General features: G+C 41.3%; 1 protein-coding gene across 12 annotated transcripts in view; it reads right to left on the bottom strand.

Annotated features, from left to right (window-relative positions):
- The window catches only part of TIAM2 (TIAM Rac1 associated GEF 2), a 279,674-nt gene that overhangs the window by 64,834 nt on the left and 187,989 nt on the right, over window positions 1-26,851 (bottom strand). For all 12 annotated transcript variants that reach the window (XM_073219792.1, XM_073219786.1, XM_073219788.1 and 9 more), the window contains 4 exons: window positions 26,361-26,585; window positions 10,651-10,836; window positions 9,857-10,003; window positions 430-591 (listed from right to left, as the gene is read on the bottom strand). In XM_073219792.1, coding sequence (XP_073075893.1) covers window positions 430-591; window positions 9,857-10,003; window positions 10,651-10,836; window positions 26,361-26,585 — 720 coding nt within the window. The remainder of the gene's footprint in view (window positions 1-429; window positions 592-9,856; window positions 10,004-10,650; window positions 10,837-26,360; window positions 26,586-26,851) is intronic.

Genomic DNA, 26,851 nt, shown 5'->3' with positions numbered 1-26,851 from the left:
AGCAATCTCTATGAAGCTACTATGAGGGTACCAAGTTATTCATATAATCTAGAGAAACTTGACAGAACTATTCAGCATTAAATCAGACTACTTCAAAGTTTGTGACACTTCTCCTATAGAGCACCATCTCTTAAGTTACTTAAGTGACAGCAGCCTTCATAGCTATCCTAGATGAAAAGATGTATTTATAGGATTTCAGCAAAACAGCTCGGGTTCTTCATAAAGGCAAGAGGTATGACCTAACAACTCATTCTTCTAAGAGATGGAGGAGAATACTAATTAAGAACTACATTAATTAATAAATATGTTAATATGTTCCCCTGTACAGAAAGAGAGACCTTAAATACCACATATATTTAAAAGGCATAAAAGTGCAACATTCATGATTATTTCTGTTAAGAAATATATTTCTGCAGCAAAGTCTATTACCTTGCATGCTAAAGTCAAAACATCTTCCACTCTGTGTTCTGGCTTGATCATTACAGTAACTCCCTGATTATCCTGAAAATGAATGTAAGTCTGGATTTCCCATGTGTTGTCTCGGGAAGCACCATCCACTGTTGAACCGTATATATGTATAAGTTCATCAACCTGGTTTTAGATAACAAAAGAAAATATGGACAGATTTGATAAACAAATGAGGGAAACTACTGAAACAACATACTCTCAATTATAGCGTACTTTATAGTAAGGCCTTTCACCCTCCACACACCTCTGGCTTCTCACAACCCTGGGGACAGACAAGCCCAGTGCTGCTTCGTCAGTAAACCTACAGGAAACTGATACCTGTGGAGGCTGAGTTCAAGTCAGCTGCCCCCATCCCATGTTCCAGACACTATGTCATGTTGGGACTGTGCAAGCTGCACTGAAGCCATGATCCAGTGAATCCTAATCCACTCTTGTCCAAGGCCACTGATGCCTGCCTACATCCTAAACCTGAGCTGCACTTAATCCCAGTGTGTTTCTCTTTATTTCTAAATCAACCCCTACTGCTGGGAAATTTTTTTTCTATCCTTCAGCTATTTCATATCTAGATATTCTCTTAGGAATTATCCTCAAACATACTATGTTTTAGGAAGCTTTTCCCAAGGAAGTTTAGTTTCCTAGACCTCATCATCACAAGAATTCAATGATGTCATGCTAATATGAACTTCCATAATTTATAAAAAAAAAAAAAACTGTTAACACTTCCTAAGCAACTCAGAAATTTTTTCCTCTGGTTAGGTGGTTAGGTTCTTGTATTAGCATGGTGGCAAAGAAAAGACTTGGGGATTTGCAATCAAAAGATTGGATGTACAAATCACAAACCCTACCGCTTAACCAGCAGTAAGACAGGACATTTACCTTGCTAAGCACTGTCTTCTATTCTGTAAAAGGGGATACAATTAATATAATTAAATTTGTTAACTCATAATACAAATTTTTGTGAGCAAAGTCATATATGTGAAAACATCTTACACACCAGCAAATGTTACATATAGATTCAATACCATCACATTATTATATCCTATTCACCATACACTAAAATTATCATTGATTGGTGATTTTATTTTGAACCCCATGAACTTTTAAAACTTTTTAACAAAGCAAAAGATCCTTCTATATAGGATTAAAAGGCTAGAATAGATAACATTAAAGGAATTCAAAATAACAGGTTTAGGCAAAGCAAGGGAAGAAAACAATCTTTCTGTGTTATCTTTTTAAAAATGTGGTGCTCATCTCTGAAGTGACATTTCTGGATCTGTCAGGGCTTTGCTGCTGTACATTCTCCTAGCAAGGTGATCACAATGCAGAATGAATATGACTCTCATGTACTAAAGCCAAAGAAAAAAATAAGCAGAAGCAGATGCCTGGAGCCAGGGATGCAGGGAATCGGCATGAATATACTTTTTCCTGAAGGCTCCTATCTCACACGGGTCACATTTTCTTCCCCAGTCCCACCTCCAGGTTACTCCTCACCTGAGCAGTGACTTCAACCAGGTGTGTGAGCAACAAGTCTTAAAGGCAGAGACCTACCTCTCAAACCAGGCTTGCTCAGACTCAAACTAAAACCCCAGCAGAGGTCACTGTGGAGTAAGAAACACACACGAAGCTCCAGGGCAAGAGAGTCCAACAGTCCCCATCACCGCTGCAAAGCAATTTCATCCTTCCCTCTCAGGGCAGAACAGGAACGGACAGGTGGGAGGGAGATATGAGAAACAAACCCACACCTACCCTTACCTGCCCTCCTGATCCATCCCTTACCATCCATCACAGAGAGGCTGCATTACCACAGAGAGGCTGCATTACCCGGGGCCAAACGGAGTAGTCGGTTCACTATGCATAACCTTCTGAGGCAGGCACTATCCTCCTCTATGTAACAGGTGAGAAAAATTAGGCTCAGAAAATTCTAGAAATCTGCCCAAGCTCACACAGTGAGCTGTGACTGTGGCACTGTGGGATCCGAACCCTGGAAACGTGGTGTGTGCCTGTGCTCACCACACTACACTGCAGAAGTAGCAGCCTGGCAGTGACCTTCACACAAAACGGACACAACCTAACCTTCTCAATTCCTGTTATTCTACAACATACACCATGTTCTGGTTGAACAGAACGGCCCGCCTGCTGCTCCCCACAAAGGAGGGGTCCTGTTCTGCCTCCAGACCCTTCATTTTCAATTTCCTTTGCCTGATCCACCTTCCTCCCAGCTTCGGTGCTGAAACTATATATATATCCTTCAACCTTACTTCAAATATTACCCTCTCTTAGGAAGTCTCTCCTGCTCTCTCCCCTCCTAACCCCAAATTCCTCTCAGTTAGATAAGTCTTCTCCCCTGTGTCCCTGGAATAGCACTTGGCTAAGCCCCACTCACTTGGTGGTCATTTTAGGCTGCCCTCACACCCCTGGATGCCAAGATGAGTGAAAACAGAGGTTATTTCTCATTTTCAGCCTTTAATATCATGCATCCTGCACCCAGAACACACCCAACACACGGGTGTTGAATTGGATGCAACTAGAAACTCAGTCATACATGGGCTTCAAAGGTAAAAGCTGTCTATCTTCTTATTCAAATCTGTTTCTACAGTGTCAGGCTCTTTACCCTCCCCTAAAGTTTCAGGAAGAGAAACTAACAGAAGATTATTAAAGGGGAATAAGTCCCAGACAAAAGTGTGTAGTTGAATGCAGAGATTGAAGGAAGGATAAAAGAAATATTCATATTATATTCAGTTAAACCAGGCTTTGTGCCTATACCTGCCCTGAGGGATCATTTCTTGAGCCCACACTGTTGACCTAAGACGGTGGGAATGATAGAACAGAAGATGCCTATCAGATAGCTAAGGCTGTGGAGGATTCAGATCCTCTCAAAGGATCCAGCAATGCAAATGTACAGGTTAACTTTTTCCTGTGCGTAAGACACACACACATGCCATCTCAAATGTATGCAGTTAAAGAAAGGTAAAACCTAGTTATTTATTAATTGTGAAATTGATTATTTAATTAGAACTCAAAAGAACAGGCTATTTGATGCTTGGAGAGCTCCAAAGTAGTCATAACTTTAGCCCACGTGCAGAGAAAACTGGATTGATTCCCTCAAGGGTCAATGCTATTCACAGTGAAATTACGCAAGAAATTACTCAAAAAGTCATAAAATATTCTCCTACGTTCTTTTTCATAAAGGAACAGACTCTTGGAAATAAGCACAACAAATTGAGCCATCTGGAAAACTCTCTGCCCAGCTCACCCTTTCCAAGGGCTACTAAATTAATCTTTTAACTACTCACCCTGAAGTCCAAGGTCAGCTACCCTCCTCAGGTTTGCACACCCATCCTACTCCCACTCTACTTCTCCCCCCCACATAAAAATTAGTTTCCAATTAGCCTGTTCATGTTTCCAGTTCCTGGAGAAGAAAGAGAGAGAACACAAAAATACAACCATCTGGGCCAAACCCCGGCCTTGGCAGAACTGCTCATGTAATGTCTCTGGGCTCAGTTTCTTTACCTTTCACCAGTGCTGAAAAATGACAGCTTCACAGGGTAGGAATGGCATTAGAAGGTATGTAAATCGTAAAGGGCCTTCATACTGTCAAAGACCTTTTCTGAAGCTCAGCCCGGTTTGTGGAATCATACGTAGGCTTATTAACCATCATGACTCCATCGTGGCCACTGTAAAGAACTGCAGGAGAGTCACCCCTTGTTTCAAAACCCCAGGGAATCACGGTGGCCACTGATGCCCAGGTCACCCTGGGGTCCGGCTCCAGTGGGCCACGCATACGATGGGAACTGTGGCCATGGCCACTAACGACTGACAAGCAAAGCTTTGCAGATCCCTTCAGTCCTCCTTTAGGGCCCCGGCTACAGAAGCATTTCTTACCACCATTACATTAATGGTCCTGAAAGCACATGTCAAATTACTTATGCTCCGCGTGCCTCAAGGACAGGAGATGGAAACTCCGCGTGTTCTCACAGCAGATGCTTCTGGATCGAATGGCTTGTAATTACGACTTGGATCCCTGAAGGGAAGTGAGGAGCAAACTCACAATCTGGCTGTCACAAATGGGCCCTACACCACAGTTGCTGATAAAAGGAAAGCCTATTTAGCAAGTGAGATGAGGAGAGAACACAAAAGGAGCTACATGCTCTGGGTGTTCTGAACAACAGTGAGATGTCACAGAGGGGAACGTGTTTATTACCTCCTTGGGCTGCGGCCCAAGCATCAGTTGATAGGAAGGGAAAACAAATACCTGCCCACAGTCCCCTCTGTCTTACTGCACACGGATGTGTGCTAAGTAGGGTTCCACAGTAACATTCCATTTAAACAGACTACGATGTTAGGATCATGAAGCAGTGGTTTCATTCACATTTTCCATTTTAAAACAACCAACATTAGCCTCTCTTCTTTCCAGTTCGGAGCTGACGACTCATGAGACCGCACTCACTCTCTCCCAGAGGGCTGGGACACCCCGCACCCAGTTTCCAGGAGAGAGCACCAAGGCCTGGCGCGCCCTAATTTCTACAACGAAGCTTCTGTGGTGGCTGCTGGCAGAGCCTCGGTGGGGATTTGCTGTCATAATCTCCATAACAAACACCTCCCTTCAAATGCTGATTGGGACTCATTATTACTCCTCAAGACGCACACCATGAAAAGCCTTCATTCTTGGCTAGGTAAAGTGTCCTTTAAAAAATGCTCAAATAAGACAGGCTCTGTTCCAACCTTAACAGATTTCAAATTAGGGTGACTCACTGTTGGACTTTACATGATGTACCAATTAGAGCGGAATATTTAAAAATACCCATGACGCCCTCCCTCCCAACGTGTGGGAATGACTGCCTTTCTCTGTTACGCTAATGGACACAACAGAGTGACTATATATACAGATAGATGGTTTGTGAAAGTTATAAATATTCTCCAAGAATGATTAGCAGAGGAAAGCTAGTGAGATGAAATATTAATTATTCAGTCAGCTACAGGCAGAATTTTAAGTCCCAGAGATATAAAAAACAAATACCCTTAATTTTATCTGCAACTCAATTTAAGCCTAGTTATCTCAGTACTTCAGTACAAAGATAATAAATATGCCATTAAACTAATCCTATATGCCAAAAGAATTTCTTCAATGTCCCTATACCAGAAACAATGCTCAGTTAAAATAAATAGGTATAAATGTTTAAATATGTATGCTTTAAAAAACAGGTGCAATAATGCTTTTTCTCACTCGTTATAAAGGTAATGAGACTTGTCTATTAAATCACAAAATGATCATCTAGTAATTTGAGCCAATTTAAATATGCACTAAGCTTAATTCTGACCATTAATGGCTGTTAACAAGATTTATTTTCAAAGTCCAACATAAGTTCTGTTAATAGAAAGTGCTTTGTGAGTGAATTTCTTAACTTTCAAAGGAAGAATTTTACATTGTCATTTAATACTGGAAGAGACAAGACCTTAAATTATGGGTTTTTATTGCAGATCAAACTGTTCTCAACCATTAAAGGACTACATCTGATATAGACAATTAATAAACAAATGTATTAAGCAATACTACACCCTCAACAGTGTGTTATGGACGGAGTATACATAATCATAATCTATACATAAACTATAAAGAGCAAGGGTCCTAATTACAAGTTTGCCTGGGAGACATGAAGGATTTACTCTAAAGGTAACTAAAAGTTACTCTTAATAAGTTCCCTCATTTTTCAAAGTTTGCCTTATGCCATTTCACTTTCATAAAAGACCTACATTTGCCCCTGTTTTCACTAACCAAAACAGAAAGAGGGTTTTCACTATTACCGAAAAGGCAAAAAGCAAAAACCGTGTTTGTTCTACAGGCAGCACACCCTGAGCAGTGAGGGTGGTGCCACCAAGCTCCTCCCCCAGAACTGCGCTCCACATCCTGATTGACAGCGAGCCACCTTGGCTTCGAACTGTGTCTATGAGCATCTGTGTATTTTCTCAATTCATTTTGTGCATCCATTGGCAAGATGTGTCCTAAGGTATCAGAAAAACTTAAGAGGGGTGATTTTTTTGTCTGGGAACACTTAAAAAAATTTCCGTATCAATTAATGGTAATTGCTTCTTCGCTTTAAGCCATTTTGGCTTATGAAAGTTTCACAGGAACGTGCTACTTTCAGTTAATGGGGAAACCTGTGCTAGTAACACAGGCAAAATTCCCAGAAGGTGGTGTGATTTGATCCTGATTTGAACTAAGTTCTGCATGTGTACAGAAATAGAGGGACAGGGAACAGAAATTCTTTATTACTAAAAGTCTGCCATGGTGATAGTATGATTTATAAAAAGGATGGCTTGGATTTGGCTTCTCATGGCCCCACAGTCGGTCAAATCTAACAAAGGAGCACCACGGACAGGGGCAACACCAGAGACTTGGCCTCCTGGCACAGGCCATGACAGCCTGCCCTCTCACAGCCCTGATGCTGAGAATGGGAGGGGAAAGGGAACAGGGTTTAGACGGAGCTTTTCTGTGCCATTCAGGACACGACAGCCAGCGCTTTTCCGGGGAGTGGTGTCAACAATACCTATGGCACCCTGGGCAGCTCAGGGTCCATAGCCGGAGCCAGCTTCGCGGGAAGGCAGAATAGGTGGTTGCCTATTTTTAGGATCACCAGAAAGTTCCTCATTCACCTCCTCCACAGTGTCTAACATTCCACTATTCCTGTTTTTTCATACTAAATTGCCAATTCATGGAATTATCCCAATTACCTTATTAAACAATACTGCCTACTTCCGCAAAACCAAGTGAAGTTGTCCAAGCCTACTAAAATCAGGTTTGAATCTCAACAAGTAGAGAAGAGGTTCAGAGGACGTAAACCATAAGATAAAACAATCTGGTGAAGACTGAGAAATAGTTTTAAGGGGAAGGTGTGGATCTGAAAGAGACACAACGGAGAAGCTTGATCTCATCATCTTCACCTACTCCAGAATGCCATTCAGGCAGTTCTGAGGATTTGCTGAATCAGAAGCCATTCTGCACACTGTAAGGGAACCCTGTACTCAGCGCCACTGAGGGGCCATGGTGGTCCAAACTGCTGAGCCACAGCATCAGGTGCTGTGTGAAGATGCCTGACCAGACAATCCTGAGCGGAAAGGGCAGTTCTGGATTCCCTGACATTCGTGTCATCCAAGGAAAAGGAGATGGCTGGCATCTACCTACAGCAATGGCCCCCTCCTGAGAGTGACTGGAATTCTGAGGTAGCTGAGTTCCAGAAAAGCCATGGCTGCCACTTGAATCAAATACCTGATGGACAGGAGGGCAAGGGAGGACACTGGGACGCCTCTGCAACTGGCAGCTACCCTTTTCAGTATTTAAAATTTTAAGTTCTGTAACGTTTTATAACATCTTCACATCACAATTTGTACAATTTACTACTGTACCACATTTGAAGTTTTGACTTTAAAGGAAAAGTTTTCCTTCTTTCTTCCTATATGGTTCTGCATTTTACTTTCTTTGATGTCATATATTATTTAAATTATCCTGGATCTTCTTGATGTTGCCCTTCACCAAGCAGTACACATTTCTGGAAGATGTGGAACAGAACTCCAAGTTGAGTTGGCAAAGTCACCAAAATCAAGCATATAACCATTTGTAAAAAGAGCATAGAATAAATACCAGTGAGAAATATAGCTAAATATTAAAAGTGGTTGTGTTTCGGTAGAGGGGTGAGACATTCCTTTACTTTTTCTAATGCTTATTTTCTATATTTTGTAGTAAAATAATAAACATTAAAGAATAAGTCACTGAAACATTTATGGATACCTATGACATCAACTTCATTCAGCTATACAAATACCAACATTACAATTAGTTTCATAACTTTTTAATGCAAAAATGCTCAACCAAAGGCTTTTTTTCCTCAGGAAATCTCACATTAGCAACATCTACCAAATATCATGGGGTAAAGACCGTATCAGATTCATGTCTAATCAACTAAATGTCAACATTAAAGAAAAGTAAGCAAGTTATCAAGTTACTTAGTATTATCATTTAATCATATAGCACTGACTATCTTGATTAAAATCAGACCTTTCCTTAAGGCATAATTTAAACTTCATAGAAGTTCGATTAAAAAATATAAGCCCAGAATTAGCCAATGGTTCAGGGCTGACTATAATCTGTAATGAAGAAATATGCTTCCATTTATAATCAATAAATGATTACTTCTTACAATTACAGTACAAGAACAACCACAATTTCAGAATGTGTTACTCCTTCCAATTGTGTATGAGTACACAAAAACAGCACTGCACAACAGAAGCTCCATGTATTTTTGTCTTTCCCAACCAACCCCTTCCCTACCACATCTATTTTAATTGTCCCAGAGTTGTAAAGAGATCAAAGAAATTGATTCCATCCCTGTTATTCATCCAATCCACTGAACTATTATACACATTCTAAAAAATATCCATGTAAAATTAGAAAATAAAGTTCCATAGAATGTGACCCTATTTTTCAGGTGATAGTGAAAGCATATTCAGAATAACAGCAACCTGCTAAGAGTGAAAATAAGAAATTTCTTTTCAGACTTAACTGCATTTTCCCTATTCACTTAAATGATCAGATCATCATGTTATAACTCATCTTTTCAACAGTCTTTGAAAAAAATAATAATCCCAAAACATATCAATCAGCAACATTAATTATCATATACTGTATTAACGGCATCAGGAAATACTTCAGATATGAGTATTTGAACTGTTCTGAAAAAAATTCACTGTACATGGGCCACATTTCAACAATAAGTGCTCAGGCTATTTTTACTTGATAAAATGTTAAAAGAGCCACCCTTCCTTTGGGAAAACACCAGCAGCAACAGTCCAGTGCTGCAAAGCTTTGGGTCCAGGTAGAGCGCGTCCCAGCCCTGCCCCTTGGGCACTGTGCGAACAGGGTCAAGGAACTGACTTAACCTCTCCAGGCCTCAGGCTCCTCATCTCCAAAATGTGCTGATAAAACGTCTACTTGGTGTCACAGAGATTAAGTGAGCAAAGTGTCTGGCACTTTCAATAGCATTTAGTTGCTGTTACTCTGATTATTACTAATTTCACATGTTTATTTTAACATACAACCTATGGGGAAAATCAATATGAGTTTTGAAGGCAATGCAAAATGCAGATTCTTTCTGATTACTCTTATCTTTGTGTTCCTGAGTATTGCACACGTGAGCAAGGTAGGAATATCTCTTTGGAAGTGACAAAAAGAGGCTGAGCCATGGGTGTGTTTTCATTTGGGGAAAATGTCCATGCAAAGACTGCCCCGCTTTGAACCAACTTAGATCTCATTCTGAATGGACAGTGAACATTCACAACCTGGTACACATCAAGGATTTCCCACTGGGTCTGCTGTCTTCCTGTGCTGGGAACTCACCTGAGTTATAGAAGGTCTTTTCTCCTTCCCTTTTCTTCCCAGTGTGTCCAGCCCTTTTAATGAAGAAAATATGCCCTTCTTATTTCTTCCTCGCTGGGTCAGTGAGAGCGTTCTTTTCCGGAAAGCAGAGTCATCTCTAGAACATACCTAATTAAAAACACAGTTTAAAAAAATAGTAAAGCTTACAACTTGGGGGACAGAATTAACTGTTGCCTTAACGTCAGTAAGCCCTGATTGCTGTATGTGCCCTGCGACCAGCACCAAAAGCTACTGCATGTCTAACATACCAGAAATGCATCCACCATATAGATTTCTCTTTATCTGGATAACACAAGCCTAGTCACAACCTTCGGATCTCTCCAGGGTGGGTAACGAGGTCAGCAAAACAACCCGCAAAACCCCAGACTGAGCTATAGTACTGTCCACAGAGTGCCAAATTCAGAAAACCCAGCAGGGCCCTCTGCAGTACAGATAAAAAAAAAAACCCTTCAATCGGCCCTTTACTTCTTCACACTACTATCGCTACTCCTCGGGGATTCCACCTTCCTGAGTACATGAGGTGGATCAGACAGAAAGGCAGATGCAGACCTGAATATTTAGTAACTGTCCACCAGCAGTTGGGTTCCTCAAATAAGCAGCAGAGAAGCTGAGACCCCAGAGTGGACCCCCCATGCCTGGCTCCTGGACAGCGCTGGGGTAAGTCTCAGCAGAGGTGAATGACAACCAGCCGGAGGAAGGTGAGCCTCCGCAGTCCTCCCTGAGCCCCACGGAAACGGCCATCCTCGGGAACGTACCAGAGCGTGGAAAGAGGAGACTGACAAGATGCCCAGCCTGCCAAGGGCCAGCTTGGAGGGGCGGCTGGCAGCCGCCAGGAGACTCTTAGGGTTAGGCAACTCCCCGCCTTGCAGGCTGGCCAGATAGCAGCGCATCCTGAACAGGTCCATGTGAAATTTCTCCAGGTTCTGCTCCCACTGCTGGATCTGTTTAAGCAAGGACAGGGGGGATTTCAATACAAATGAGAAGTTTTCATGGGTCAGATTGAAAATGTGATCCCTTTCACACACTTCAAGGGAAAATTTGTTTCAGTGGGTGTTGCCTGATTGAAATTAGCCTCCCCTGCTCATCCCATCTCAAGCCCATCTGCCAGAACACACTGGGTCAGGCCTGCACTTCATCATGACGGCCATAAAGAAAGCAAGCCGGCGGTCCCAATTCAGAGCCACGGCAAAACAGCACAACACTCTAAACCATGCTTACGGCAGGATGCACAACTGTTAGTCAGTTCTTCCACTGTTTCATTTCCCTTCATGTTTACAGCCTCTGATCTTAAACCAGATTAACTGAATTGCACACAAACAGATGCTGGATTAATAGAGGCAGTGGCTTTACAATTCTGTACATTCTAAGTAAATGATTCAAAATAAGCAGCAAATGGACTTCAGGGATAAGAACAAATAGACCTTTTACTTCTATTTTAGGTATATCAGAGCATAATCACCAGCTACACATCGGAATAAAACCAAAGCACATACAATTATTCAAACAACAGAAATCTGTACTTCTTCCAAAGTGAAACCATGAGTTGGTAAAGTAATAGTCAAACGCTCTCTCTTCCTCCAACGGTGTCAAAATATGTTATATATAACTGTTATCATCATTTAAAGATAAATTAATAGGTGAAGGAAGGCACTAGTAACCCGCTGACATGATCATTCAGTCAGACAACCAAATGCTGGGCTTCAAATGTTCACAGCAACCTCAGAATCCAAGAGAGGGTCTGTAGTGAAAGACTGCAGCAAAGATTCAGTGCAAGAGTGGTGCTGTCCCATTTGTAACAATTGCATCTCTCATTTTGCTGTGTTTAGCACCTTAACAGATCCTAACCTTTCACAGTCAACTTTTCAGATCAATCTTTAATCCTGGATAAATGACATTTTGAAGGATCTCCAATACTTAACAGTATATCCCCTTTAGTCTGCCCCTAGAGTAAAACAATATGAATTCTGGGTATTCTCCAGACCAACTTCAAGTTCTCTATATCTATATCTTAGGAAGGTATGAAAGAAATACAATGGCTATGAGATCTAATATAATACGGTGACTCGTCATTGTTTGTCAGCAAACCAACAAAGTCCCCAAGGGCACTGAAAATTCTCAGTCTCCATAGTGAATTTAACCTTAAGATTCTGGACACCCTTATTAGCAATGTAACAGCCTACCGGCATCAGCTTTGAATGAATACCAGAATGGCCTGTTGGCTTTTAAAAATGAAGATGCTCAGGCCCAGTGCCTGAAGATTCTATTCATGAGGGGTGAGCCTAGAAAAGTCTACATTTCAAAAGCATATTCAGCAATTCTGCTGCACAGTCTCAGTGAGGACCGCTGCTCTTGACTAACAAAACAGTTCAAACTGAAACTGCAAATCTCCTCTCGGTCTTGCCATATTAGAGACTGCTAGATTCTAGAAAGATAAGGATGGGCATTATGTAACCATAAACTGACACCTACCAGGAGCTCTAAGGCACAGAAAAACCTATGCTTCCAGTTTTGTCTCACAAATACCTTCTCTAGCTGATTTCTGGAAATCCACAATTACAGATATAATCTTCTGTCTTCTAATGACATGTAGATACTTCTAGACTGGGTAATGCATGAAAGCTTACCCTCATTTACACCTCCATGTGAAATAGTGTGTGAGATCCTTTCTAGGGGTTCTGTTGGGGATGGAGGCATGAGAGGACAGAAAGCCAATGAGTCACTGGACACTAGAAGGTAATCCCAGGCCATCACAATAGATTAGAACGACAAAAATAAAGATCCAGGCTGTGCCAATCACTGTAGATCAAGGAAGCTGACAATCTTTTCACTGAGTTCTGCAGTTTACAAAGTATGTATTTTAAAAGGCAAAACATTTAAAATGTATTTATGTAGCTATACATCAAAGGAGCACTGCAAGGCACATAGTTCCATCTTAACTGATACATAGAGAATCTAAATTTTTTTTCAGAAACACTTTGATAACCTTCAAGCATACACAGACCTCTCCATCCAAAACTTGGGACAAAATGCAGGTGAATTCATGGCAAGAAGATAGATTCAGGTGTTTGGGTCTGTTGCAGGGAGAAGGGGATGGAAGACTCTGACAGCCTAAAACAGGCCTTCGGAGATCAAGAAGTTTGTTGATGTGTGTGATTATGTCTCAGGAGAACTAGTATCTCCATCAATGCTCTTTATTGTATAGGTACTTCTAAAACTGAATTTAGTAGAAAATGCGGATGAGAAGGGACTTTATGACTTCTCTGTGTTTACAATGCCTCCTGTCCTTATCCTGCTGAGCCTTTGTAATTCTGTGTGTCAACTTGACTGGGCCCCAGGGTGCCCAGATATATGGTCAAACATTATCCTGGTGTTTCTATGAGGGCTTTTCAGATGAAATTGACATTTAAATGGGTAGAATGGGTAGAATGAGTAAAGCAGGTTGTCTTCACCCCCAATGTGAGTGGGCCTCGTCCTGTCAGCTGAAAGTCGGAATTGAACAAAAAGGCTGACCATCCCCCAGGTAAGGGTGTCCTGCCTAAGGGCCTCAAAACTGGGATATAAGCTTTTTCCCTGCCTTTGGACTTGAACTGAATATTGGCTCATCCTGCCCTCCTGTCTCCAGTTCACAGACTCACTGTGCAGATCCTGAGAGCTGCTTGCTTCCAGAATCACATGAGCCAGTTGCTTATAATAAATCTCTTTTTATCTATTTTGTTCATACATCCTATTGGTTCTGTTTCTTTGGAGAGCTCTAAATAGTACAGCCTTCAACCCCATTGATCTCTGTGGCCATCATTAGTCACACATCTGTTCCATATTTAAGGACAGTATTTACCTTGTTTTTAAGGTTGTGGCTCTTTATGGGTTAAATGAAGATTTGTGGTTAAATAAGAAATAATGAACATTTGATTTTCTTTCCACAGACTCACCAAAGTTGTAGAGAATGACGTGGGAGAACATGCAGGTAAAAGAATGGAGAAGATACGTTTCCAGAGGCTGAGGTTACTTGGAGGGGAGAGGGAAGCAGAGAAGCCAGATCCGCAAGTTCAACACAGACCTTTAATACTGAAAAGTCTGTCACCATGTGCAATGGACTTGTAAGGGAATGAGGGTTGCCACACCTTTATTTCTCTGCAGAGGACACCAAGGCCCAGAAGGGAAGTGACTGACCAGGATCACATAACAAGCTAGCCCTTCCAGACTGCCAAGGTCCAAAGCTATCCTGCTGTGAACAATGTGTGGGAACAGGCTTCTACCAAGCAGTCACAATGCAGCCTCTGCACCCCAGGTCCTCTCTCTCAGAAGGTGGACATCTGAGCCCTATCCAAGCCCTTCTTCAGCAACAGGCATTTAAATTGCATGGGGACTTTACTGCTCCCCATAGATGCCCAGGTGTTTGTTCTACGTAGAACGATGTAGGGTGATCTACACTCCCTCATTTCAGTGCCCTATTCATACTCAGCACTTTGCATTTCAATTCCCAACCAGTCTTGATGTGCCAGTTCAGCCCAACTATATGTTAATTAAAAAGAATACTATATTTTACACTTATTCCTCAAAAGATGAGATAAAGGATATATACAGATACATGTATTTTTTAATGTAAAGGAAGAAATAGAAGATAGTTTTGTAGCTATTGTATATGCTACCTCAGCAAATTTCATTCATCATCAATGCCTCCACCACCGCCACTACTAACGTAGCAATATTATTTGACAACACATTTATCAGGGAATTTCTGGAGATATTTTTCCTAACATCATCAAAAACTAAAATACCTCAAACCAATTACCTTAAACCGAGAATGGTTTTCCTACTTTTTTCTAAATTCCTTAACTACTGGTAATTGTCCCTAGACATATTTTTATTTTTTAAGATGAATATTGGAATGTGAAAATAAAAACTCATCTCCTATGTAGAACAAGCTTTCATTTCTTTTAATGTCTACACACAACATACAAAACTGATATGGAGTAAGAAAACACCCTAGGGAGGTTTCTGTTTTCTTTCATTGTAAGAGAAAAAATGATTAATCACAAAATGCAGGGAGAAAACTTCCATCTTTAAGGATTGACACAAATGCAATGCAAGAGTTTCCTCTTTATTACTAATAAAGTTCTGTTCGGCTAATGAGTCCAGCAAGGCTGTGGTGTGCTGCAGAAAGTGGGAGGGGAGGAGGTGAAGCGAAATGCTAAAAATAGCAAATGAATAAATGACACATAAAAAAAATGACAAGCACATTCCTGCCACACCCAACACTCCTAGAAAAATATTTTCTACCAGTTAGTCATTTGATCACAGTAGTCATTTGCCCATTACTAGACTTGTCCTAAAAGAGAACTCATGTTTCCTTTTTGGCACAGTAAGTTGAAAAACTCCCATGCAATATTTTCCAAACATTGAAATCTACCTTCACAGAAGAACCCATCTAGTGACAGGATTACAGTGAAGCTAATTGGTAGTTCGAACAACCAGTTAAGGTTTAGAGAATCGGGTTTCTTTTTCTTTGAGATACAATTCACATGCCATAAAATTCACTCAGTTGTATAGTAAATACACTTCCTATCAAATCAAGCTGAAAAACCCAAGATGTGAAAACAAAGTAAGGATTAATTTGTTTTATACAAAACCATTCATCACCTGGTTAATCAGCAGGTGAAGCACTATTTGATTCACCAAAGTCTTGGTGACAGGCAGGAGAGCACATTGGTTAAGAGTGCAGATTTGTGTTCAAATCCCAGCTCTGCCCCTTCCTGACTGTGTGGCATTAGAAAATGGACGTAACCACTCTCAGGGTCTATTCATTCATCCATCAAATGGGTGATACGTACAACCTGACCACATGGCATTGCTGTGGAATCATACGTGACCATGGCCTGAGACAGGAACCCTGAAAAATAAGCTCAGGGGCCATGAGGATGGGGAGTGAGGAAGGAGAGGCTCTGTTAGCTGGGGAATGAAAGAGGGAAGGCCTGAGGGCAAGAGCCCAGAGCTGGTGAGGCGATGGGGTGCAGAGAGGAGCCCAAAACACAGCAGGAAAGAGGAAAGAGACCAGAGCACTCACTTGCCACCTTGAGCGGAGCACCAGGGCTACAGAGACGGAGGTGACCTGGCCTCCAGGAGCTCTTAGCTCAGCCTGGAAGCAACCTTACAGAGAAGGGGCTAATCATAAAACAAGGTGATGGAAGCAGTGACGGAGACCCCAGGAATCATGGGTGTATAAAAGGGGTTTCTGGTGGAGTGGGCAGTGGGGAGTCAAGGGCAGATGCCTGGACTTTTAAACCAGGTAATCCCATAATCAGATTTGCTTTTTAGAAACCAACTCCTTTGGCCTTGTGTGGAAGATGCTGAGGAAGGGCAAAAGGGGCAGCCTGCACAGTGGTCCAGGGAGGAGAGAAGACAGGCCCACTGCTCTCCACCTCTCACCACCTGTACATCCTGTGAATGAAGAATCAAACTGTCAGGTGCACAGCATCATTTCAGAGCACCTCTGCCTTTGCTCTTGCTAACCCCTGGCCAGGAATTCCCTTCTCCATCCCTTTATGGATTAACTCCTTCCACTCTTCCAGAAGCAATTCAGGCATCCCCCCTCCAGGAAATCTCCCACTACACAGGAGATTAAACTTCTTGCCTTCCACACACTCTGGAATATCATTTGCTCTGAATTCATTATATTAAGTTGAAATGATATACTCAACTGTTGTCACCCTGCACTAAGAGCAAGCACCCTGAGGACAAAGACAGCATCTTCTTGAACCCACAGTCTGTGTACTTGGCTGGCCCAGAGCACGCACTTAAAATATGCTCACTGAACGAACCTGAATGCTAACTTCCTGCCCCCAAAACTTCCACTGTCTTCCCACTGCCTGTGAGCAAAAGCCCATTCGCGGCCCAGCACCTCCATAACCTGGCCTTGCCTCCCTTAAACCCCATCACTAACGCTCACCTCTCCACACTCTACCCCCCAAGCTGCTCCCCCCACAACACCCTGATCGTATGATCCTCAAAGCTCTGCCTACTGGTTCCTGTCACCAGTTCCCAATTGTCTAAATTCAACCCATCCTCTTTCTGAGTTTACAACTTTGAGTAAATATTTCAAATAAAGCCCACATTTCATGAAACCCAGAGCAGCCCCACGCCCACCAGCTGAGCGCCTGCTCCCTGCCCTGTCATCTCTCCTGTGCTAACTGCTTCTCCCTCTATGGCCCAATTACCCACCGGAAGTGAGAAGCACACAGCAGAGTGAGGATGGGGGGAAACCAGCCTGCAGGAGGCCAAGACTGCCCGAGGGTGTGAGCTTTTGTCCTTGTTTACTTGTTTAAGATAAGAAGAAGAAAGGAAAATCAAGTCCTAACTGGACTTAATTGGTTAATTGGCAGCGTTTCCTCCCTCAGAACTTGAAAAGAAATCCAACATGTGGCTGGTGGCATGGTCTGCTCCGCATTGGATATGTTCAACGCAGGTTGTGTCATTCTGCCTGACAGAATCCCCCGCAAGCCCTGGGACAAGAAAACATGAAGGTCTCCATGAAGCAACACACATCGGCACACAGCAGTCTGAGGCTTGGCCATCACTGCCAACACAGTGTTTTTTCATTTGGGAGGGGCACTGACAAGGATCTTCTCCACCCGAGCACTTCAAAGAAAACCTGTTTCAGAGACTTTATCTCTCATGATGTAATGTGCACTGTCAGCTCAGCTGTTACCAGCTATAAATGACGACATCTGAGGTTCTTGGAATCACTGCAGAAAAGAGCTACATAAATAAAATGAATACTTACTTTTATGTAAAATAAATTATAGTGAAGTTGAGATTTTTAAATGGGAACTGGATAAAGCACGGCTCTTTGAAGGAACTTTCAAAAAGGTACTTTAAGAGAACTATACAGCTATGAGATATTTGGGAGATGGGGTTCTTATTGGTCTTGGTCTGTAAATACTTTTGCCTTTGTAGCATCACGTAACATTCTCTCATCAAAGACCATCTCATAAATGTAATTCTAAGCATGTGCTTTTTCTCCCCTTGACATTTCATGCTCTCTGGGTCTGCAAGCAAAGAGCTCGTAGCTCTCTATAACCACCTGGCTTATGGAGAATGGGCACAGCGAATGCACTTTATGTTACCCACTGCAAAGCCCTCTGGGAACATATGATTAAACTACAACCTTAAAAATAGCGGATAGAGGAAGGAGAATATTTTTAGGTGGAATTTCTAAAGATCAGTCCAAACTGTTTCTTACCAGAAATTCATAAACGTAACAGGAGAAAGTTAAGCGTGTGCACAGAAGAGGTGGTGGGAGTCAAGGCAGTGGGGCAGGGGTAGGGCAGCAGGGTCAGGAAGGGGAGAACAGAACTGAACAATTAGGAGTATTAAGACAGTGAGCTTAACATAACTAATGTAATGATTCTGTTGAAGAATAATGGATCACAAGTAATAATTATCCTAACTCTTTAAAAGAGCTTCTCTTCAGGGATTCAAGATGGCAGTGTGAGAGCTGAGACACCGAACTCCTCCCAAAACCACATATAATATGAAAATATAGTTAATACAACTAGTCCTAAAAGAGCAACAGGAAAGAAGGCTGCACCAGCCTGCATACACCTGGAGAACAGAGCAGACCTTACGAAACAGGGTAACCTACCAAAACCTTGATCAGCAGGACCCAAGCCCTTCCCCACCCCAGCTCAATGGTGGGAGGAAAAGAAACAGAATGGGGAGGGGATGGAAGCCTAGGACTGCTGAACACACAGCCCTGGAGATCTGCTTTGGGAGCACAGACCTACATTGCATGGTGCTCTGGAGATTAGTGGAGCTGGAAAGCTAAGACAGGTGGAATACTTGGAGAGATAGAGATTCTAGCCATTTGTGGAGTACAGGGATCCACATCCGGCGGCTCTGGGACAAAGGGAAGGCAGAAGGTCTGAGAGGCTCCCTAGCACTGACAGGACTGCAGAAAGGGCAGGGTTTGCACAGAGCTTGCTGCGCGTGAGAAGGGATAGGTGGACAAGGCTGTCTGGGTGCACTCTGCCCAGCACATTGGGAACTTTCAGGAGCTTCAAGCACTCCAATCCCCTAGCTGGCTACTCAGCTCCAAAGCCCCCCACTGTGATATGCACCCTGCAGCCAGCACTGGCTCGCAAACCAGCAGTCCATGCCCTGGCATCAGGCCAACCAGGGGAAGCCCTGCCTATGCCTGCTACAGACACAAAGCACAGAGGCTTACACCTGTGTGCTCGGCCCATTGGTTCTAACAGTGGAGACAGGCACTATAGCCAGAAGCAGGAAACAGCTCTTTCCTCCCCCAGGCACCAGCGCCACTCCCCTGTGACCCCCGACATCACTCCAGGGGCTGAGAAGCTCCAGAGACTAGAGCTTCTGGGCAATACAGGGTGCCACATACAAATATGAAATGTAAAAGGAACCCAGTTCTAGTTCAAACAAAAATCTCATGAACACCAGAAAAAAAGCCAAATGAAATTTAACTCACCAACCTTCCTGAAAGAGAGTTCAAAATAAAAATCATAAACAGGCTCATGGAGGTACAGAAAAATATTCAAGAACTCAGGGAAGAATTTAAGATGGAGATTCAATCATTAAGAAATTCCATATCTGAAATGAAACATACAATGGAGAGATTTAGTAGAAGAGACCATAATGGAATAGAAATTAGAGAAGAGAAATACAAAGAAGCTGAGGCACAGAGAGAAAAACGGATCTCTAGATATGAAAGAATATTGAGAGAACTGTGTGACTAATCCAAATGGAACAATATTCGCATGACAGTGGTACCAGAAGAAGAAGAGTGAAGAAAAGGGAGAGAAGTGTCTTTGAGGAGGTGATTGCTGAAAACTTCCCCAATCTGGGGAAGGAGATAGTCTCTGAGGTCATGGAGTTGCACAGATCTCCCAACACAAGGGACCCAAGAAAGACAACACCAAGACATACAATTATTAAAATGGCAAAGATCAAGGATAAAGACAGACTTTTAAAAGCAACTAGAGAGAGAAAAAGATCACATACAAAGGAAAACCCATCAGGCTATCATCAGACTTCTCAACAGAAACCTTACAGGCCAGAAGAGAGTGGTATGATAGATTTAATGCAATGAAACAGAAGGGCCTTGAACCAAGAATACTCTACTGGACAAGATTATTATTTAAATTTGAAGGAGGGATTAAGCAATATTCAGATAAGCAAAAGTTGAGAGAATTTACCTCCCACAAACCACCTCTACAGTGCATTTTGGAGGGACTGCTATAGATGGAAGTGTTCTTAAGGCTAAATAGTTCTCAGCAGAGGAAATAAAACCACAGTAAAGAAAGTAGAACAATTAATTACTAAGCAGATGCAAAATCAAATCAACTACCCCCAAAGTCAATCAAGGGATAGACAAAGAGTACAGAATATGATACCTAATATATAAAGAATGTAAAAGGAGGGAAAAAAAAGGAACCTTTAGGTTGTGTTTGTAATAGCATACTAAGTGAGTTAAATTAGCCTGTTAGATAGTAAGGGAATTACCCTTGAACCTTTGGTAACCATGAATCTAAAGCCTGTGATGGCAATAAGTACATACCTATCAAAAATCACCCTAAATGTAAATGGTCTGAATGCACCAATCAAAATACATAAAGTCACTGAATGGATAAAAAAGTAAGATCCGTCTATATGCTGCATACAAGAGATTCACTTCAAACCCAAAGACATACACAGACTGAAAGTAAAGGGATGGAAAAAGATATTTCATGCAACTAATAGGGAGAAAAAAAGCAGGAGTTGCAGTACTTGTATCAGACAAAATAGAATTCAAAACAAATAAAGTAACAAGAGACAAAGAAGGACATTACATAATGATAAAGGGGTCAGTCCAACAAGAGGATATAACTATTATAAATATCTATGCACCCAAAACAGAATCACCTACATATGTGAAACAAATAACAGAATTAAAGGGGGAAATAGAATGCAAGCATTCATTTTAGGAGACTTCAACACACACCACTCACACCAAAGGACAGATCAACCAGATAGAAAATAAATAAGGAGACAGAGGCACTGAACAATGTATTAGAACAGATGGACTTAACAGACATCTACAGAACACTCCATCCAAAAGCAACAGGATTCACATTGTTCTCAAGTGCACATGGAACATTTTCCAAAATAGATCACATACTAGGCCACAAAAAGAGCCTCAGAAAATTCAAAAAGATTGAAATTGTACCAACCAGCTTCTCAGATCACAAAACTGAAACTAGAAATAAATTATACAAGAAAACGAAAAAGCCCACAAACACATGGAGGCTTAATAACATGCTCCTAAATAATCAATGGATCAATGACCAAATAAAAACAGAGATCAAGCAATATATGGAGACAAATGACAACAATAATTCAACAACGCTAAATCTGTGGGACACAGCAAAGGCCGTGCAAAGAGGGAAGTATATTGCAAAACAGGCCCACCTCAGGAAAGAAGAGCAATCCCAAATAAACAGTCTAAACTCACAATTAACGAAACTAGAAAAAGAAGAACAAATGAAGCCCAAAGTCAGTCGGAGGGACATAATAAAGATAAGAGCAGAAATAAATGAAATCGAGAAGAATAAAACAATAGAAAGAATCAATAAAATCAAGAGCTGGTTCTTTGAGAAAATAAACAAAATAGATTAACTCCTAGTCAGACTTACCAAGAAAAAAAGAGAGTCTACACACATAAACAGAATCAGAAATGAGAAAGGAAAAATCACTAAAAACACCATAGAAATACAAAGAATTATGAGAGAATACTACGAAAAATTATATGCTAACAAACTGGATAACCTGGAAGAAATGGACAACTTTCTAGAAAAATACAACCTTCAAGGCTGACCCAGGAAGAAACAGAAAGTCTGAACAGATGAATTACCAGCAATGATACTGAATTGGTAATCAAAAAACTAAATTCCATACCAGACGGTTTCACTGCTGAATTTTATCAAACATTTAGTGAAGACCTAATACCCATCCTCCTTAAAGTTTTCCAAAAAGTAGAAGAGGAGGGAATACTCCCAGACTCATTCTATGAGGCCAACATCACTCTAATACCAAAACCAGGCAAAGATACCACACACACAAAAAAAAATTACAAACCAATATCCCTGATGAACATAGATGCAAAAATACTCAACGAAATATTAGCAAACTGAATTCAAAAATACATCAAAAAGATCATCCATCACGATCAAGTAGGATTTATTCCAGGGACGCAGAATGGTACAACATTCAAAAATCCATGAACATCATCTACCACATCAACAAAAAGGACAAAAACCACATGATCATCTCCATAGATGCTGAAAAAGCATTCAAAAAAATTCAACATCTATTCATGATAAAAACTCTCAACAAAATGAGTATAGAGGGCAGGTACCTCAACATAATCAAGGCCATATATGACAAACCCACAGCAAAGATCATACTTAACAGCAAGAAGCTGAAAGCTTTTCCTTTAAGAAAGGGAACAAGACAAGGATGCCCACTCTCCCCACATTCATTCAACATGGTTCTGGAGGTCCTAGCCATGGCAATCAGACAACACAAAGAAATAAAAGGCATTCAGACTGGCAAGAAAGAAGTTAAACTGTCCCTGTTTGCAGATGACATGATATTGTACATAAAAAACCCTAAAGAATCCACTCCAAAACTACCAGATCTAATATCTGAATTCAGAAAAGTTGTGGGATACAAAATTAATACACAGAAATCTGTTGCATTCCTATATACTAATGATGAACTAGCAGAAAGAGAAATCAGGAAAACAATTCCATTCACAATTGCATCAAAATAAATAAAATACCCAGGAATAAACGTAACCAAGGAAGTGAAAGACCTATATACTCTGAAAACTACAAGACACTCATGAGAGAAATTAAAGAAGATACCAACAAATAGAAACACATTCCATGCTCATGGATAGAAATAATTAATATTGTCAAAATGGCTATCCTGCCTAAAGCAATCTATAGATTCAATGCAATTCCTATCAAAATACCAACAGCATTCTTCAACGGACTAGAACAAATACTTCTAAAATTCATATGGAACCACAAAAGACCCTGAATAGCCAAAGCAATCCTGAGAAGGAAGAATAAAGTGGGGGGGATTATGCTCCCCGACTTCAAGCTCTACTGCAAAGCCACAGTAATTAAGACAATTTGGTACTGGCACAGGAACAGACACATAAACCAATGGAACAAACTAGAGAGCCCAGATATAAATCCAAGCATATATGGTTAATTAATATATGATAAAGGAGCCATGGATATACAATGGGGAAATGACAGCCTCTTCAACAGCTGGTGTTGGCAAAACTGGACAGCTACATGCAAGAGAATGGAACTGGATTATTGTCTAACCCCATACACAAAAGAAAACTCAAAATGGATCAAAGACTTGTAAGTAGGTCATAAACCCATAAAAGTCTTACAAGAAAACATATGCAAAAATCTCCTGAATATAAACATGAGCAACCTCTTCCTGAATGCATCTTCTCGGGCAAGGGAAACAAAACCAAAAATGAACAAATGGGACTACATTATGCTAAAGCTTCTGTACAGCAAAGGACATTATAAGCAGAACAAAAAGGCATCCTACAGTATGGGAGAATATATTTGTAAATGACATATCTGACAAGGGGTTAACATCCAAAATATATAAAAAACTCACAAGCCACAACACCCAAAAAGCAAATAACCCTTTTAAAAAATGGGCAGAGGATATGAACACACAATTCTCCAAAGAAGAAATTCAGATGGCCAACAGGCACGTGAAGAGATGCTCTGCATCACTAATTGTCAGAGAAATGCAAATGAAAACCACAATGAGATATCACCTCATGACAGTTAGGATGGCCAACATAGAAAAGAATAGGAACAACAAGTGCTGGAGAGGATGTGGAGAAAGGGGAACCCTCCTACACTGCTGGTGGGAATATAAACTAGTCCAACCATTGTGGAAAGCAATATGGAGTTTCCTCAAAAAACTAAAAATAGAAATACCATTTGACCCAGGAACAACACTCCTAGGAATTTACCCAAAGAAAACAACTTCTCAGATTCAAACAGACATATGCACCCCTATGTTTACTGCAGCACTTTTTACAATAACCAAGATATGGAAGCAACCTAAGTGTCCATCAGTAGATGAATGGGTAAAGAAGAGGTAGTACATATACACAATGGAATATTATTCAGCCATAAGAAGAAAACAAATCCTACCATTTGCAACAACATGAATGGAGCTAGAGGGTATTATGCTCAGCGATAAGTCAGGCAGAGAAAGACAAATACCAAATGATTTCCCTCATTTGTGGAGGATAACAATGAGGCAAAACTGAAGGAACAAAATAGCAGCAGATTCACAGACTCCAAGAAGGGACTAGTGGTTATGTAAGGGGAGGGGTGGGGAAGGGAGAAGGCGATTGTTGGATATCATGATTGGTGCACATGGTGTGTGTGGGGTCACAGGGAAGACAGTGTAGTTCAGAGAAGACAAACAGAGACTCTGTTGCATCTTAATACACTGATGGACAGTGACTGCAATGGGGTATGGGTGGGGACTTGATAATAAGGGTGAATGTAATAACCACATTTTTTTTCTTGTGAAACCTTCATAAGAGTGATATAAGAGCTTCTCTTCAGGCCAGCAGACTATGTGGACCCTGGATTTGTGTAGGGGTTAAGGAGAAAATATTCCCACCTCCCAGAGACATCATAAAATAAGCATACACCAAAACTATAACTTAACTTAATGAAATTGTATCTAATGGAATAAAATTGCATTTAAGGAAAGTTTGTTCTTTAAAAATTTACTTGGACTTCTTAAGACCATAAAGAGGGAAAAGAGAACAACAACAAAAATATGACCAGGGGCCTCTCAATGTCACCAGATTTCCTTTTCCTTTCCCTGGACTAAGCACTGACAATATGTAAGTACCTGCAAACTCCAAGGTGGGCATCCCTTCAGAGAACTAAAGTATAGCTTTGAAGTTAAAATTTAGATACTAAAAGTTAAAAACCATACTTCTTTCCATTACAATCAGTATGAGATTTTTGCTGGGTGCACCCTGGATTCTCAGATACTCAAATCCACAAGTTGTACCTCTGATGACAGACAGACCACTGTGGCTATTGGATCCTGGAAATTCAGGGCCACGGGTGAGAAAATGCTGGCATTACCACTTCTCCTTCACCCAACCGTCTGTCATGCAACCTTGACACAGTATCACATCCTTGCCTACCACACAGCAGTGGGGTGGGGGTGGCCAGGACCCGTGTCTGGACCTGAAGCCTTCCCACCTGGAGCAGGGTGAGGCTTTCCCACGGGCGGGCAGAGGCAGAGGTAACACAAGCTGAGTCCCTGGGGGTGGCACTTCTTCCAGCAGCTGTGCTCCTGTGAAAGCCCCATGCCTCCACCCTCCACCTCCCTGAGCTCTGCTTGGTGGTTTCAACTTCCTCTTTAGTTCCTTGCTAACCTATCTGGTAGTTTGTAGTTTGCTAGAAGGTACTCTAAACAAATAGCATATGCTGTTTGAGGGACAAGTCAATTCAGACATGTGGCAAACTATCTTCGAGATTCTATTTGTGCACTCTGAAATATATTCTCCTCATAAACTGGTAAACCTCTGTCATATCATTCTGGGGCAGCCTTTGAAAATGCACAACCAGACCTGTGCCATCCCACTACTCAATACCCTTCCCCACTTCAATCTGTCCTCCAAGCCATGGCTGATTAATCTTCCAAAGACATTTATGAAGAGAGGGGTGCTAGAAATTTCCCTGACAGTTGTCTAAGTGTTTAGGTTGTCTGAAGAAAGGAAAATAAATATTAAAAAGCTGCATCTCCTCCTCTAAAATGCAAATAGCATATACAGTGGCTGTTTAATTAATATATGAATATGGAACTAGACCAGAGAAAGCACTTTCCTTAGCACCTTATCTGTTAAAAATAGAGAAGAAAATAAAACTGGTTTTTTTGGAATCCACAGACCCAGGAATAGCTGTATTACACCAAACCACTCTTTCCAAAGCCATCCTTTGTATTAGAATCCTACTTGTCTAATCTTCTAGTAGTTTTACTTACAGATTTTTTTTCTGTAAGTTACAATATATAACAGAACCAGCTAGGCATGAAGAAACCACTCAATATTAGGAAAAAAGATTTGGTCACCAAAATGTTCCATGATATATATACAAGCAACCGAAATTTTTAAAGCATATCACATCACCAGTGTCACAAAAGTGACACTGAGAAGTACTTGAAGTAAGTGCTTTTATTTAATAAGTAATAAAAGCACTTGAAATAGAAGCCACAGAAACCATTTCCCCCAGAAAGAAATATCACCACCATCTGAGTTTGCATTCAAACTCAGATTTTTGCTGTAACTTGAGCAATGGAAGAAAGTACTCACATGAATTAATCGTACCTGGTTTTCTATGGCTTTTCTGTTCTTTGGGTCGCTCACCACTGACAGCTGTAACTCGGCCATCTTTTTCATCTTGCTGTCCATATCTATCTTCTGCACAAGGTTTTTGGTCTGGTTCTTCAGTAACCGAACTGTGTCCTCTTTCCCATGCTTCTTTGCAAACAGGGATGCACAGGCTGAATGGATGGCAGTGACCCAGTTTTCCAGATCTGTCTGGCTGGTGGCCTAAACATAGAGGAGGAAAAAAACCTATTTGAAATTGTTGTACCACAATGTGTTCTCCAAACGGGGAGGCTGGGCTTTGATGTGTCAAACCCAAGAGGTACCTTCACCTCATAAACCTGTTTAATTTCAAAAACACACCCAACCACTCAAGTGAGGTTCACAGGCTTCCTTGACTCCAGAGGGTCTAAGCGAGCATTGAGAGCAGAGCAAAATAATCATGCAACCCCAAATATGACTGGAAGATAAATTAAAAACAAGCTGTAAGC

Source organism: Manis javanica, chromosome 13 (genome assembly GCF_040802235.1).
Source record: "Manis javanica isolate MJ-LG chromosome 13, MJ_LKY, whole genome shotgun sequence".
Classification (NCBI taxonomy): Eukaryota; Metazoa; Chordata; class Mammalia; order Pholidota; family Manidae; genus Manis; species Manis javanica.
Note: the sequence above shows the minus strand (reverse complement) of the source record. Positions and strands in the feature narration are given on the sequence as shown.